The 17,063-nt window shown below is 35.8% G+C and overlaps 1 protein-coding gene and 1 long non-coding RNA gene across 3 annotated transcripts in view; one reads left to right on the top strand and one right to left on the bottom strand.

Moving 5' to 3' along the window:
* Positions 1 to 806: 806 nt before the first annotated feature.
* LOC137772659 (caspase-13) lies at positions 807 to 15,586 on the bottom strand. 2 transcript variants are annotated; one of them, XM_068556718.1, is made up of 8 exons: positions 15,477 to 15,586; positions 11,465 to 11,719; positions 7,076 to 7,185; positions 6,106 to 6,279; positions 4,662 to 4,896; positions 3,677 to 3,820; positions 2,425 to 2,534; positions 807 to 910 (listed from the first exon to the last, which is right to left on the bottom strand). In XM_068556718.1, the coding sequence occupies exons 1-8, from the start codon at positions 15,481 to 15,483 to the stop codon at positions 812 to 814; spliced, it is 1,134 nt and encodes a 377-aa protein (XP_068412819.1). In that variant the 5' UTR covers positions 15,484 to 15,586; the 3' UTR covers positions 807 to 811. The 2 variants fall into 2 exon arrangements, with proteins under 2 accessions (XP_068412819.1, XP_068412820.1); XM_068556719.1 differs by having other exon boundaries at positions 11,465 to 11,716; positions 15,477 to 15,581.
* Positions 9,054 to 17,063, top strand: part of LOC137772660 (uncharacterized) — a 53,367-nt gene continuing 45,357 nt past the window's right edge. The window contains exon 1 of the long non-coding RNA XR_011075512.1: positions 9,054 to 9,110. This is a non-coding gene — a long non-coding RNA (uncharacterized lncRNA). The remainder of the gene's footprint in view (positions 9,111 to 17,063) is intronic.

Here is a 17,063-nt window from a genome sequence, read left to right as displayed (position 1 = left end):
CTGAGAGGGAGATTAATAATATGCTTATAATATTGTGTGATATAAAGCTGTTATGAGTGAGTAAATAATTGTTGGGTCTAAACTCAATAAACCCATTCTAAAATAATTTGACCAAAAAATTTTTGTTTAAGTGTTAATATGGGTGATTGAAGGGGTTTCTGAGCAGTAATTAAGAATCTGAGAACTGACTCTGAATGTTCTGTGATCTACACTGTGAGAACAGTCGGAGAAGCAGAGTCTTCATTGACACAAACTTTTCCAGGGTGCATTTTATACTGTATGGTAATGGTAGTTCAGTATCAGTAATATGACACCTGCACTCAGAGGACCTCAGTCCTGCTTTCTCTACAGTCACCTCTTTTTTCTGTTTGTTTTTTTTTAATCTGAGGCAATATTTGGTAACTAATAATGTGTGTGTGTGTGTGTGTGTGTCAGAGACAGAGAGACAGAAAGAGAGAGAAAGAAAGAGAGCGAGACATGAATATAAGTAATAATGGAAGGATGAGTACATGTCTATGCTAATAATTGTTAGCTGTGCCCTTCACTGTTTATTACTTTCTGTCTTGATTTGGCTTACCTTCTTGGTTGATTGATTTATTGATTGATGATTGTAGAGATGTAGGGGTGGATCCAGATGCATATAAATAAAGTAAAAATTAGCAACTAATCAACAAATTACATCAACAAGGAATACTAATTTACTAATTTGACCACTAAAGCAACAGGCTGCCATTGGTCATTGGACCTCACTACTAATATCACTGTCCCACTTACTTTGCCTGCCAAAAAAAACTCTTGATACTTACTGTTTTTAATTGCCAGGAAAGAGGTAGAAATATCTTGTCATGGAGAGTCGTTCAATGGTGGGCATCTGGGCTTTAACATTTGGTTTTTCAAATGATTTTTGTACCTAAAAATAAAAAGAGGTTCTGGCTGATACATACCTCTTATGCATTCTCAAAAAATGCTTTGCACAATGAGCCAAAAAATTCTTGGAAAGAAGGGTGCTCCTAGGATTGATGGAACCAAGCCCTTGGACATTCTAATTCCCTGTCACTGCTACCTTACCTCTTAGAAATGACACCTAATGTCAGAATATGCTCTTTATCTCAAAATACACACCTCATGCCTAATTCAAGTCTTTTCAAACTGCATTTTTTTTCTAGTTTCTACTTCTGATCTACAGATCTGATGATTAATTAACCCTTGGTGTTTGTTCATGAGAAGTGGACCTCAGAGATCCCCTATCTTCAAACTCTAACAAGGTTAACACCTCAATTCAATAAGGTTAAAATCCCAGGATTTTGTCCTTAACATTCACCATCAAGCTGAGCTCTGAAGTCTTTTTCCGTAGACTGATCAATGAGATCTTACCTAGATCCACTATTTCTAATCTCTTCTGAGGAATTTCCTTGAAAGTATAATGTCTAAATCCTATACATCCAATAGGACTTAACTTCCTAAGTTCCTATTCACAGAGACTGTGACTCAGGTTACAATGCAATCTTCTCCAATTCACTAAAGGTATATCCTTCTTTTCCCATGGGAGTGCTACTGTTCTCTATGGCTTTAGTTTAAAAATAACCACATTTTCCCATGTTCTTAATACCAATACTTTTCTCCCTAAAAAAGGAGCAGCATTTATTCACTCATTCATACATTTATTTATTCAATGAATATTAATTCCTCCCTTCCAGCATGTTGTTGAACAAATCCCTGCCTTCATGAGCTTGCATTCAAGTGAGTAAATACAGATAATAAACAAACAAAATATATACTGGGTGGGTGGTAGTAAGAGCTATTGGAGGAAAATAAATTAGGAAGGAAGGAGCAAATAAGGAATGTCCTGAGTTGGCGAAGAAGTATCAAGTCTTCCCTTCTGGGCCACTCTATTCAAAGAATTTTTCTCCTACATTCTCTTTCATGTGTCCTAGGACTTTCTCTTCTGGATCCTATCACAACATGTATCACACATTTTTTATTGTTGTTGTTGGACTACTTATTCAGTATCCATCTCTCTCACAAGAATGTTAGTTCTAGGTAGCCTTATGTCACATATGTCTCATTTACCCCTGTGTCATGAAGATATAACCCATTACCAAGTAGACCACCCAATATATATTTATTTAATAAATGAAGCAGTGAAAATTAATCCAAAATACTCTCCATTCTTTGAATTTTAAGAACTTATAACCCATAACACACAAGCTCACATGTTATAATATTTTGTTCTATTTTGATCTTCCGCTGTGGTGCATTAACATAGTCTTTTTGTAAATCAGATTTTAAACACATGGATTACAGAAACCAGTACCACTCTACTTTTGTTTGCCTGACAAAAATCTGTCATTGTCACTTGAGAGGCAAATAATACTAAAGTCTTCCTGAACAAATACATGATTAGAAAAGGAGAGAGGAGCTTACCTTTCTAAATACTTCCTCTAGATGACAGCGCCAGGAATATTTTTGGAAGCATGTGATGAGTTGAGTAATGAAGAGAGAACCTTTTGTGATGTCTCTCCAGGACACATTATCTATGACAATAAGGAGTGGTAAGTCTTAGGCTGTGGCCTTCACCATTTTTTTTTTTTTTTTTTTTACATTTTTTTGTCTTTTAAAACATAACTTGGGAACTATCTTGACATGTTTAGGGGAAGAACTTACAACCTTTCATTAACTCATTTTCCATAAAGAAGATGAACTAAAGAAGCAGCTCATCAAAACTGCAGGTCATTGCGTAGTGATTACCTTGTATTTTGGGGATTGACTTTCTACTATGGGACTTATGCTTATTCATTTGGCTTTTAAAGGAGGCTTGAGAGATAATTGTAATTATCCCATTTTACAGAGGAAAAATAGAAGCTCAGAAGGATTAAAGAATTTCCCCATGTTCACACAGGTGATTGTTTACAGATTATATACCATGATGTCTTTCACAATATAGTGAGCAAAATAAATGAAAAGATCTAATGAAACTTTTGGAGGGAAGGGAAATGTTTTTGGTATAGATAATGGTAATAATTTCACAGGTATATACTTATCTCCAAACTCATTAAACTGTATACATTAAATAGGTGCAGCTTTTTGTATGTTAATTATACCTCCATAAAGTGGTAAAAGTACTTAAAAATATGTAAATTAGAAACCTCAGATATAAGGCTTCTCAAGATGATTACCTAGAGTTCAAGGACTAGATACTGTTCCCCTAATAGTAGGCCTAATAAGTCCCATTGTATCATTTTCTTCTTTCTTTAAAAGGACATCCACCTTCTTGCTGGGATACCACTCTAAATAGTACCAGATGGGAAATATGGAGAAAATGGCTTGGAGTTGATAATTTTTGAGAAATGTCTGTCAGTCCCTAGATCCATAAAAACTCTACTCAAAATGTTAAATGGATTTAATAGAAAACTGAATCAATCATTTATTTTTAATTAGTGTGATGGTAAAGAGATTTTCTTGTATTAGGTTGTTTTAATGGTTACTATACCTTTGTCTGTAAAGTGCAACATATAATAAAAATCAATCTTTAAAAGTGAAGAATAAGTAAAATATATTGACAGCATTCAAAATTTGCATCAAATCATTGCTGCCCAGAGCTTATCTTGATTTTTTAGAATCATTCAGAGGTAGCCTCAGACCCACAAATCCATGTCTGCAACTGAAAGACACATACGTGGGGTTGAGGAGCAGAAAGCAATGAAGTCCTTCTCCACATGGGTCTTGTAAATGGCATCCTCCTCCAGGTTCTCAGGCGACTGTGAAGAGCTGTCTGCCAAGGCTGCTGGAGAGTCACTGACCCACAATTCCCCACGATTTGCTGTAGAGACATCAATTTCCTACGCACTGTGTGTCTCCCTCAGTATGACTGTTACAATTGCCCACCTCATTCTTTTACAATGTTTATTCTAGCCAGTTTCACACACACATGTGCACACACACATACACACATACAGGTGCATCTCCACCTCACATATAACAGTTTGCCTTTTTCTTGTGTTGTTGAGCAACATGCCAATTAATAGTGACAGCATGGTAGAACTGGAAGAACCCACTTGCTGAGAATAACAAAGAAGTTAAAGCCTTATCTGCATAATTTCAGAGCATAGTTATCATTTTATAGCTAAATTATTTTGGCTTTTCATCTTCAAACACTGTTCCAAAAAGCTAAAAGGGAACTGGGAGTCAGGAAATAAAAGCAAAGAAAAATGTCACTGCAATCCCAGTTTCCCTCATCTCCTTATTCATTTCCCTTTCAATAATATATGAGGGAAAAAAAAAGATAATGCTATTACATAATAGCCTGACTTTCAAATGAAATTATTCTCAAGCCAGAGAATGTCAAAATGTCTGTAAAACATTTACAAGTAAAGTTGTCATTAAAATGATTTCATTCCAAGGTTGGAATATTTTTGTTTAACTTTGATTTGAGAATTCTGGTGATCTCCTTCACCACTTACCTTGAATCAAACTGAACAGAAATTTCTCAGCTAACAAAACAAAGTCTCATGATACCAGCCCCCTAAATGGAATTTCCTAATAATTCAATTTAGTTTATTTGCACTGGATGGGGTTTAAGATTGTTTCCGCTAGACATAAAACATACTACAATCCTCTGCAAACACCTTTATGACTTTTGGATTTTTCATCTCAGAACTCACCACCTCTACAGGCCTGGACAATGATGACCTTAGGTTTGTCCTTTAGACTGAGGCAATTGCGGTTGTTGAATATCCGGAAGATGGTGTCATAAGGTAGCACATCTGGTTTTTCATCACTATGCATAGTCCCACAGATCCCATCCAGGATGCCATGAGACATGAACACCAAGAATGTGCTGTCTGAAGATTTGTGCTCTTCACGGGCAGCAAATCTGCACAGCACTGATTCCATATCCTGAAAAAGACTGCAAAGTCTTACTTTAACAGGACAAGCATTAAAATTAAACTGACCTCCTATTTATCATGATCAGTATAAGAAACATCTGTAACGTTCCAGTCATGGTGGCTTTACATAGTGGTTGCTTGATGATAGTTTTATTTTTATTTCTATAATGGATCAATGGGTTCAACTTTTTGTTCCTTCTGACATTATATAACCTGTCCTCTTAATACATTTTACATTTGCTTATTGTCGCTATATACTTTCATTTTCATCTCTGTATTTTCTCTCGTTACTTAATAAAAACCTTGAATAATAAATGTATCATACCACTTCCTTTCTAAGGCACTCCCCACCATACTTAGAATAAAATAAAACTTCTGACATAAGTATACTTCTCCCTCTGGCATCCTTCCTCCTCCTCTAGTCTCTAGTCACACTGGTCTTTCTGTACTTTTCAAGTGCCAGTTTCATATTAGGTTCAGACTTTTCACTTGTAGTCATGCCTGCTTGGAATATATTTCATTCACATCTTTCCAGAGCTATCTTGTCTCTGATAGTCATGTGTCAGATCCCATATTACCTCCTCAAAATGTCTTTCTTGGCCATCCCATCAAACATTATTACTCCCCACTCACCAATTTGTTCTTATGTTTCCTTTTTCCTTTTCATTTCCTTTTCACTTCTTTTCAATCTTAGAGACACACAGATACATCAAATCTCTGAAATGTTCTGTTTTGCTTATAGTTTGATCAACCCCCACCAAGTGAACCTAGATCAAGTGAGCTTGGAACTTTCTGTCTCATTTACAGACCCATCCCCAATGCCAAAATAGCCCCTGGGACAGTCAGGATTCAGTATTTATATGGTGATCACACTCCTGCTAACATTCATTACTCCAGAATTTTCTGGGAAATATTGGGGCTGAATCTCAATCATCCCACTTCAGAATTAAGAATTGTGTGGGTACATATGCCAACCACTTTTTGTACAGTTTTATGGAACTGAGGATATTTGAAGCTCTAAAGAAACATAGATTTCATCTGTCTTAATATTTTTATTTTATAACACACATTCACACACTTAGATACACACGCACACACAACACACACAAATGAGACCTAAGGTTGTTAAAGTTATGTGCTTAATATTATAATGTTCACTTGTTAGTAGGAAGATATGTGTTGAATATGTATGTGTTTGGGGTGGGTGAGGGGCCCTTACCCTGGCTGTGAGTTTCTCTTCCACATCCACACTGTAGCCAAGGCCCTCAAGCAGCCCCTTCATTCCCATGATGTCATGGGCAGCCCCATTCCTGAGAGGGAGATGATCAAACTCTGTATTGCATATGATGAGAGCCAGACGAGTGCGGGACTTTATCTCCTTTATTGGATAGATCTGAAGGAAATTGATATGCAGTGAGTCTGATTTACCTAAATCTTTCCTAAACCATCATACACCAATCACTGTTGCTTTTAAGGGCTTGCATAGCTGTCCTCTCTCTTATCCTGTACCAGAATACACTATCTTCCTCTCTTTTAGTAATGGATTGAATTGACAATAGAAAGAAGTACAAATTGGAAGGGAATTATTTTTCAAAAGCCCAGACAATGATCCAGATCATATTTGTGATGGTTACTCGAGAATCTTCAGGAGACTAGGACAATTCCTATCTTCTCCTTCTCCTCTTTCTTCCCCACCTAGTCAAATCTTTCTTAACAATCAAGGCTCAGATCAAATTTCATAAAAACCAGGAGATATTTGCCATTGACTCCAGCTAAAAATAAATACACCAAAGATCCTTTGCCTTGGGTAACATTATTTTGGTACTATTTTAACTTATAATGTTTTGCAGGTGTTAATAATTTTTAACTGGAATGCAAACAATTACTACTCAGCCATGTTATCTTATAAATATTTTGATTCTATGACTACAGCTAAAATTCTAATAAATCCCAAATATATAGGACAACAAATAAATGAAAAAAGTGGGAGACTTGTATTTTGTCATAGGGTTGAAAGAGAATTAGAATCTGTGTGAAGCCATGTGATTTCCTCCTGCTCAAAGCATCTATGAAAAAGGAATCCACTGTCCCCACCCTGCCACTCTATAACTAATGCTTTAAGAAATTGTGTAATTAGTGAAAGCAATTGTTTTTCTCTCTTTCTCTCTTTCATGTACAGAGCACAGTACCTCTTCAGCCCTTTCTTTACACAGTTTAAGAAATTCTTCATGAGAGCAAAGCTTGAGGGTATCTGTAGTTTCTGCTGACTCATCTGGTCCAGTCACGATTTCCTCAGGAGCTGCAGGATACATCGCATAATATAAATTGTGATATCTGACTCTGTGACCCAGTTATCACCTAAGAAAACTGACAGAAAAGGGAGATCCTGGGAAAAAGATTTTTAACATGTTGGGTTATAGTTGAATCTAACCTGTGTGTGAGGAGACAGATGTATTATGACTGGGAAAGAAGGGAGAAATCCTTGGTAGTAAAAGCAGATCCACTCAAAAATGCAATAATAGATTCTGATCTTATGCAGGAGACACCTTAATGATTTAAGGTCAAAGTTAGCCTTCCCTTACTCACCAAAACAGTTTGATTTTTCCAGTGGTTTTACTCTAGGGTATTACTCATCTGTGTGGACTTTCTATTGTCTCTGAGCAAGAGCACGTTTAGTAAATATTTATCAGAGTGCTATCTACTAGAAATAGAATTAAGTCACACTCACATTGAGTCACTTTTTTTTTTGTTTGTTTGAGAGTATGCAGCACTTATTACAAAGCCAGGAAATACAAATGTCCCAGGGTAGGAGGAGGATACAGCCACAGCACCTCAGACACAGGACAAGGTGCAAACACAGACAAACCTGTTGGGGGACACCTGACCCCAAACACATAGGTTGTGATAGAGTCTTGCCTCCTCCCTTCATCCCGATCTGATCTATGCACATTGGAGAAAAAACTGGTGGGCAGGAGTCTGTTGGGGTCTGTCCCTCAGGGGGTGGACCACTTGACTTCTTGGGGATGGAGCTGAGGTCAGATCTCACAGGTTCTGCCTTCTTGTGCTTTTAGATGCCTGTTGCTCTTTCCTGACTTGGCCTCAGCTGTGGGTGGGGAGGGCACTGCAATTTAAAATTTTCTAATGTCCACATTGAATAAAAATAGACAGAATCAATTAATTTAATAATATATTTTGTTTAACATAATATATCCAAAATAGTATCATTTTAACCTGTTACTAGCCACAATTTATGCACTTAAAAGCCACGTGTGCCCAGTAGCTATCATATTGGGTAATGTTACATCCCAAGTCCACTCCTAATTCATACAACAAACACAGACACATACACACTCAAATACTTAACAGAATCCTAAATCCTGTACCATCCAGGTATTATTTTTTCAGCAACCTCAGCGTGAATTCTTAACCTTTCCAGAGGAGCTAGGCTTCAATGATTCACCAAGTTGTGAAGTCAGCTATTTAAAGGAGAAATGCTATGCATTAATCATAGTATTGAATCCAGTGTCGAAGGGACAATTTTTTTGTCAGAGATTCTACATTACTCTGAATGTCCTTGCCTCCAAAGTGCTGAATAACCAGCCCTAAATTTTCAACCCATGTTTTAAAATGTGAGGAAATAACTTCTCCTTGTTGGAAAAGTTTGTTTCTGACTCAACCTGACCTAATCCCTTGAGAAATGTAATATTTTCTGAAACTGTTTGGCCTCATTTGACTAAGATTGTGCAAGAGACTGGGAAAGTCCAGAGCCTTCCCTTGGAGAGGGAAAGAAGAGATTCCTCATAAACAAAAATCAGAAGAGGTTTGTCAAGACCTAACATAACAAGGTTTTTGTCTATGAAAGTAATAAACTTTTATGTTCATTTACATGATCGAACCAAGACAGTCTCTTATTTTATTTTATTTTAATTAGAAAGGCAATATAATCTTCTGTAAATTTTTCAGTTTTTAAACTTTATAATTTTTTCCATTTCACTTATTTGTTTCCATTAGTTTTTAAATAATATATTTTTTATAAATGTCTTTCTAAAACGTGTGCAAAAAATGTAAGCTCTGGAGATGCAGCAAATGGTATGTCTTTAAGGCTACCAAACTGTCTTATTTATTTCTGTAGATAAAGTACTGACACATACTCTCCTTTCCTACTCCAGAAGATTCTGCCAACGTGAAGAAGTCCAGGATCCTGGGATAGTCCCTTGTCAGAAGGTATGTTTTGTCATTGAAAGTCTCCTGTTTCCAGGTCATTTAAAGGTTTGGTGTACTCTTGAATTTAATAAATGTCATCTCCTAATGACAATTATATGTCTATATATAGATACGGTATTTACAGATAAAACTGAAAATTAGACTATCTTATGTCTAATAGTAAAATTAGCATGAAAATGAATCATTTCATTACAATGTAATAAATATAGTGTAGCCTGCTGTTCAAAAGGAGTACCCATGGGCCTGACAGCACAGGAAAAAGAAATAAGAAAATTAGCAGTTTAGATAAAAACTTTAATATCTGAGTTTTATCTGTTACCTAATGAAATGCTCAAGAAACCCCTTAAACTGAAACAAAACTAAAGATACTGATATTAGATAAGACAAGTCCTTCTCCCTTGGCAAGTAGGAATTTGAGTAATTATCTCTCTGACTAAATAACAGTGCTTGGCACATAGTATGTACATATACTGCTAAATAATTGAAACAAATAGCTTAGGTTCTTCCTATCCCCCACTCCATTTCCTCAGTACCTCATTAAGAACCCTCTGAATTATATCCATGCCCAAAAGGCCTGGCTAGGGCTTTTACATATTCTAATAGCCCTACTCACCAAGCTTCCTGGTCTCCTGGGCCAGTATACTCGAGGTGTCCTAAGATTCCTCTGGAGGTTCCATGTACAGTAGAACTCAGGGGGCTACTGGATACTTCATGAAACGATCTATACCTGCCTCCTGCCTGCCACAGACTCTGCTGATGGAATAGGTTATTTCAGTTTAAGGTTCATTCTGGTTCCTGGGGTTGCTAAAATCATTTTGAAGTTCCCCTTATTTCAATTTTGATTCCCATTTGTTGAATTATCTCTGATCTTTTTAAAATTTATTTTATTTTATTCTATTCTATTCTATTCCTTTATGGCTTATTTTAGGATACTGAATATAGTTTCCTGTGCTATACAGTAGGACCTTGTTGTTTATCCATTATATATGTAATAGTTTGCATCTGCTTACCCCAAACTCCCAATCTATCCCTCGCCCACACCCCTCCCCCTTGGCAACCACAAGTCTGTTCTCTGATTTTGTTTTTAAATCCAAATTGTTTTTATCCCATCGCAGGTTTAAGAGAAAGTAATAAACCTGCACAAGGACCAATTTAAATGTTAATGATAACATAGACTAAGCCACAATCTTGGACATCTATTAGACTAGTGTGTACTTCCTGCTGGTGGGAGTGTCCCTTCTCCATAGAGAAGGGATTATTGAAAAAGCTTATTTGCTATAGTGAGGTCTCTACAGTTATGTTGCATTTTGTTTATTATTGCTTATTATTATTGATAAACTCTAATATTCAGGCTGGAATTTTAGGTTAAACTCTATACCAAATTGAGCCCATCACCGGTGAACTTGGATCTGAGGATATTTAGACTCTAGTAATATTCATAATTCAATTAAAGTGAAGTTTTGAAAGATGTTAATATATTGGACAGTTTATATTGAATAGGTATTCTCCTGATCATATTTTGTAATTCACAGAAATGAGTAAGCACAGTAAACATTTAAATATTATAAGCTAAAGAATAATTCTGATAACTAATATTTATTACATGCATGTTCTTCATTTGCCTATTCATCCTATATTCATTACATGCCTGCTATGTCTCTGGCACTCTGCTAAGAGCTATTATTCATTGGTGAAGAAAACAGTTGTGATCTGGATTAAGAAACTCAGTGGATTATAGTCTTGTCTAATGAGATAGACAGGGGATAGAAGTGTAATAGATTTGATGCGGAGAATAAAGAGTTTCATTTTATATATCTTAGCTTTGTGAAGCCATTGGAACATTCAAGTGGAAATGTTGAATATGCAGCTAGAGCTAAATATATCTGGAGTTCAGGGGAGAGTTCCAGATGGGAGCTAAAATATTAGGAATTATCAGTCTGTGCCTGCCATTATGTTCCTAGCTTTACAAAGCCTGTGATGAAGTGACTGAAATTGTCCCCACTTCACAGATGCTCATACTGATGCTTAGGGAGGTTAAGAAACTTGAATGAAGTCACATAGTGTCCAAAGTGACAGAAATGTGAGTTCAGCTCCAGGTATCCCTTACTACAAAGTCTCTGCAATTAGCTATCTCTATGATCAACCTAAACACAAGTACTCAACTTCTAAGCTAATTGGAAATTAGATGCCCTCCTACAAATGACAAGGTGGCCTCTAAAAGGACAATGATAGATTTAGTGAAAATTATACTTTAGTAATAGGAGGACGGGGGACTTAGAGGACAGTGGAGCAGCCTTGGAGCCAAGTAGATCTGAAAAATTTAAGATAGCCCTTGAAAACAATTCCAGTCTTACCTTTTATACTGGTGGAATTTTTTTCTATGTTTAGGAAGGTTTGAACAAAGATTTGACCTGCCTCATGGCGTTTCTGTCGCATAGAGTCCACCAAGACCCGCGCCTTGTCTTCAAGCTTGGCATCATAAATTTTTTTCTTCTCCTCTTCCTCCAATTTCAGGACATTTTTTCCCACCAAGTCATCCAAAACGCCAGTAATGAGTTCTTTGCCCACAGATTCCAAAATCTTAAGTGGGTTTTTGTTGCGTGTGTCTTCTGTCAGAAATACAAAGCTTCCTTTGACTTGATCTTGTCTCAATAAAAAATTCAGAATTGAAAATAATCTGACGACTGATCTTTCAATATGGTAGATCAATATGACACCAGGTTAATATATTACTGTCTGGGATAATTAGAATTTTTGTGGGTAAATAAGTCAAATTAATAAGTATTTTATTGTAATACCACAGGTATTATTTGAATGGATAGTGCAAGGGAAGGCAGGGCATCTCATCAATACTTAATTAAATCTACAATGACAGTTATAAAGTCCATCTAGATATAAAGATAGTCTTAACACAAAATGACATATTCTAAAAAAATGCACCAAGACATTGAACAAAAACTTTGCCCCAGAAGCACCAGCCTCATTGTTCATGTTATCTTGAAGTATTCTTTCAATAAATGTTTATTGGGCAACTATTATGAGAAAGAAACATGGACATTACAAGGCATGAATAAAAAGTTACCCAATATCAGTTCATTTAATAACAGCTAACATCTATTATGCATTTAGGATTAAAAAAGAAATACATATAAAGCAATACACAATATTATTATTATTTATAAGTCTCTGTACTAAATACTTTATAAATATTAATATGATGGACCCTCACAATAATCCAATGAGATGGTTAATATTTTCCCTATTTTACAGATCATTTAAATAAAATGCCCAGATCACACAAATTAGGATTCGAATTCTGTTCTTATAGCATATTCTATAAAGTTAAACATAGCACAGCTTCAGTAATAATAGTTGATTTTCATTGAGGCCCCATTGGTCTCAAGTGCTTCATGTGAATCTTATCAGTTAAAGTTAATAAAAATTCCATGTAACATATATATTAATATTTCTATTATATAGTAAAGGAAACAGACACAGAGAAGTTAGTTAAATATTTGATCCAAATTGTGTGAATAGTACACCATGTTTAGTAAGAGGGTAGGAAGGGATTCAAACTCAGGGGTTCAGAATCTAGTCCCCACTCTTAAATCATCAAACTACTTTACATGATACTTGGTGAAGAGTTACTTAAGAGAATAGAAAGTGATTCAGGGACTCAGAAAAGACTGGGTAAATTTCTGCAGATGAGGTCACAAAATGCTTCTTCTTAGAAAAGGTGGCAAAAACACTGGTCTTACACTGGAGTATACACATGTCAGAACAGAGAGATTTATGAACAACATGCAGGTTAATCTATGAAATATTTACTCTGACTGAATTCTGGGTTTCTATTTTATTTATTTCTGCCTTCAACAAGGTTGAGTGTTGACTGAATAAGTGGTACTGGGAGAAATATGGTAAACAATAAAACCGAAGAGTTTTTACTTTACATCCTCTTATTATCTACACATTCTCATGGCTTCAGTTATTAGCTTTAAATAATAGATAAATTATCCCTGAATTTATAGATTCATCCCAAAGGTGGATCCCAAAATTGAGGCTCCTATATTCATCCCTTCTCTGTATCCCACAAACTCATTAAACTCAACTTTTAAAAGCTGAACTGCTCATTTTTCATCACCTGCTTCATTCCCTATATGTACTAGTTAATGGTATCTTACAGTCAAGTGCACCAAATCAGTAAAAGCTGGTGATACTGAACCTCTTCTGCTTTCTTTATATCTTATTTTCCATCTCACTTCAAACTGTATTGATTTTATGTGCTAAATATTTGCAGAATCTGACTACTTCTCCCTTTCTAACTGTTTGATACTCTAGTTCAGGCGAACATCCTTTCTTGTTTAATTACTCTAAGAGTCTGATAAATCTACTCTTGTCCCCTTCTAATCTGTTCTTCACAATGAAGCAAAGTCAGTGTTCTAAAAATCTAGACGTAACCATGAAATGTCTCAGCTTAATCTAATCTAGGTCTTCTCATTCAGCCTCATCCTCTGCTACTATACCCACCTTGCTCATTACATTTTAAACACTTTGCCTTTCTTTCAGATTCTACAAAGCCTTGACTTAGGGATCATTATGTGTACAGTTTCTCACACCCAACATTCCTTTCTATTTCTCAACTGCTTCCTGTTTATCTTCAGGTCTCAGATGACATGCCATTTTCTTTAGGAATTTCTCCCTGATGCTTAGACTAGACTGAGTGTCAGAGCAATATGCTCCCAGAGAAACTTGTTTCTCCCTAAGCTAGCATTTTTTTCCTTATAGTTGTTAATTAGTTAACAATGGCAACCAAACTCATTAGTTTATGTTTATTGAGTCACTTTACTTGTTTTGTCTACTGCTTTTCAGTTTATCATATCTATTATCTAATGATTCCCAGATTCCAATTCAATAACAAGTAAGGTCATCCTGCCTAGCTAAAGAGGCAGCCATGAGTGTGAATTTAACGTACTACTCCCCAGTCAAATGCTGTATGAGCGTCATGAAGAAGATAAGAAAACAGTCAGTCCTTACATTTTAGGAGCTTAAATTAAATGTGTGAGATGAGACAGAAACCCTGGAAAGAATTACACTACAGGGAAAATGAAAGAAATAAAGTAACACAATAGCAAGAAAGTACGAGTGGGGGGAATGCAAGTAAATGTTTGTTAATGAAGCTGAAATCATGCTTTAGAGAGATTAATGGTAAAGTGAATAAATATATTTTGAAAGGTAGGAAAACCTGTCTGACAAGTTCAGACATTTTTTAAAAGGCAATACAGAGCCATTGTATGTTCCTGAGTAAGAAAATTGCATTTGTAAATACCTAGAAGGTAAGAACTGAAAGATAAGGATCTGATCATCTTTCCTAACAATGCTAATCTGCAGACAAACTTAGTCCAGCTACATAAGAATCATTTGTAGATCTTTAAAAGATTATAAAGGTTTATGGTCTATCCATGGTTGAGTAATTTGGGGTTATGAAGGGGGAAATAATCTAAGTTTGTTAATGTCTACAGATTATTTAGATTTGTTGTAAGGTTTAGAAACCACTGATCTAGTTGAACCTCTTCCTTTTCAAATGAAGAAAATGAAGCCAAAGAAGTGATATATACACTAATATGTATAAAATGGATAACTAATAAGAACCTGCTATATAAAAAAAATAAATTAAATAAAATTCCAAATTCAAAAAGAAGTGATATGATACACCTGAATACTAGCTGCATAAATAGCCAATGATTCCATCCCTTATGCTTTCCAGTTTCTGTGTGTAAGACATGTGACCTGAAAACAGTATGCAGGATGGATAGGAGGGTTAAATCCTGGAGAGAGGGAGACCAGTTAAAAACTGTGATAGCAATCCAAGAAATACTGTGCTAGAGTAGTTAGAAAGGGGGGAAAGTGTAGTTACTTTATAAAGACAAAGAGCATAATTCAATATAGGATATGGCAAAGGGGGGGTGGGAATTCAAAGACTCACTTATCTGATTATGGGGACAATTTTATGGAATCAAGAGGAAGCTGAGAAGATTTCAGAGTGCATTTAGGAATTTTCAGAGTTTTCTCACACATAAATAACTTACTATATTTGCCTTTATCCACCCTTCACTTTGATTACCAGGAGCTTCAAAAAAGGAAATAACTTCTTCCTGGCTCTGAGATAATCTGGACACCATACTCTCCTTCAGTGTCTCCAAGGCAGTGCCCCCCAGTTCAAGTTACACAGAGCTAATAAGGAGAATTTAGCTTGCACAGGATTGGCTCATTTCCCTTTTGTATATTTCTTCCTGTCACAAAGCAATTAATAAGTGTTTTCTAAGACCCAGGTTCCTGACCCTCAGCTAGGAAAGGACCCTTACTCACCAGCCATATGTAACAACCGTAGTCCCTTCCTGATACCTCGAGAAGAGCACAGGCTTGAAAATGAAAGTTACTGGACACTTCCTCCATTCAGGGGGCGGGGACTCCTAATCATAGATTGGGAAACTGCTGCTCAGAACTTCTGCGTTCACTGTCAGGAAGTTCCCTGTAGTCAGCAAATGGATTTCCCAATCCTTTGGGAAGAATTATTTCTTCTTTTTGGAAGAAAAAAATTGAATTGACAAAACATTTTCCAACCTATGTTGGAACCTCTGACTGTTTTTTCCCTCCTTTTCTTTTTCTTTCCTCATTACTCCACACCTCGTTCTCTCTGTCCTTCTGCTTCTGATCTCTCAGTATTTCTCCTTTGCTCAGCTACATGTGCAAATCATGAAGAAGTTAAAACTAACAAGTTCCCTTTCATTTCCGGATAAGGATTACCCAAATAACTTTAGTTTCCTGTTTTAACTGTGCTGATCATGGCGGTATTATCCCTTCTCCATCTCCCTATCATCTTACACTTTTATTGGAAATAAGTTCTGAACCCTTGTCTCCATTCCTTTCATGATTTTCTTTAACTGCCTAAGCTTCCCTTAACATTTAATTTTTACTGAGGGTGACTATTCACCTCCCCTTTTTGTTATATTCTGAACAAAGACTGACCATAGAAGCAGTCTCAGGCTGTAGTAGAATGATTGTGTGATAGTACAAAAGATATATATCCAGAAGAACTGTTAGTGAAAGGAAAAAAGAAAAAAAAAAGACTCTGAAATGCTCAACTTGAAGGTCTTGAAAAGGTCAGAAATTCTAGGTCCATCCATGTTGCTGCAAATCATACTAAGTGAAGTAAGTCAGACAAGAAAGAAATATCATATGGTATCACTTATATGTGGAATTGAAAAAAAATGGTACAAATGAACTTATTTACAAAACTGAAATAGTCACAGAAGTAGTAAACAAACTTATGGTTACCAAAGGTGAAGGGGGGTGGGAGGGATAAATTAGGAGATTGAGATTAACATATACACACTACTATATATAAAATAGACAACTAATAAGGACCTACTGTATAGCACAGGGTACTCTAGTCAATATTCTGTAATAACCTAGATGGGAAAAGAATCTAAAATAGAGTGGATATATGTATATGTACACCTGATTCACTTTGCTGTACACCTGACACTAACACAACGTCGTAAATCAACTATGCTCCAAAATATATATATATATATATATACTCCAATAAAAAAAAAAAAAAGGTGTCTTTTTGACAAGTCCAAAAAAAAAAAAAAAAAAAAGGACAGAAATTCACCTTCACTTTTAAACGGGTTAGAATTAGAAAAGGCTCATATTTGCAAGTAAAAGAGTAGTTTTTCCAGTTCTTCCTAAGTCTAACCTTGCTAAGTGAAAATTTCACCCCAAACTCATTGTTTGTGCATCACACAGGGACATTGTTTTGCATACAAGTCACCCTAGCATTTATTCATAGGGTGTCATGTACTGTCTGCTGATTGTTTTATGTTTGTTGACTGTCCCATCTTATCAATGAGACTGTAAACTACTATGTACCTAGAGTTGAATCAAATTACT

This window comes from Eschrichtius robustus, chromosome 11 (assembly GCF_028021215.1).
Source record: "Eschrichtius robustus isolate mEscRob2 chromosome 11, mEscRob2.pri, whole genome shotgun sequence".
NCBI lineage: Eukaryota > Metazoa > Chordata > Mammalia > Artiodactyla > Eschrichtiidae > Eschrichtius > Eschrichtius robustus.
Note: the sequence above shows the minus strand (reverse complement) of the source record. Positions and strands in the feature narration are given on the sequence as shown.

Coding starts and splice junctions, on each gene's coding strand:
- LOC137772659 (XM_068556718.1), bottom strand. Junction 4,897..6,105: donor AAGAGAAACTCACAGCCAGG/GTAAGGGCCCCT, acceptor AGTCTTTTTCAG/GATATGGAATCAGTGCTGTG. Junction 2,535..3,676: donor TTTCTGCTCCTCAACCCCAC/GTATGTGTCTTT, acceptor TTATTGTCATAG/ATAATGTGTCCTGGAGAGAC.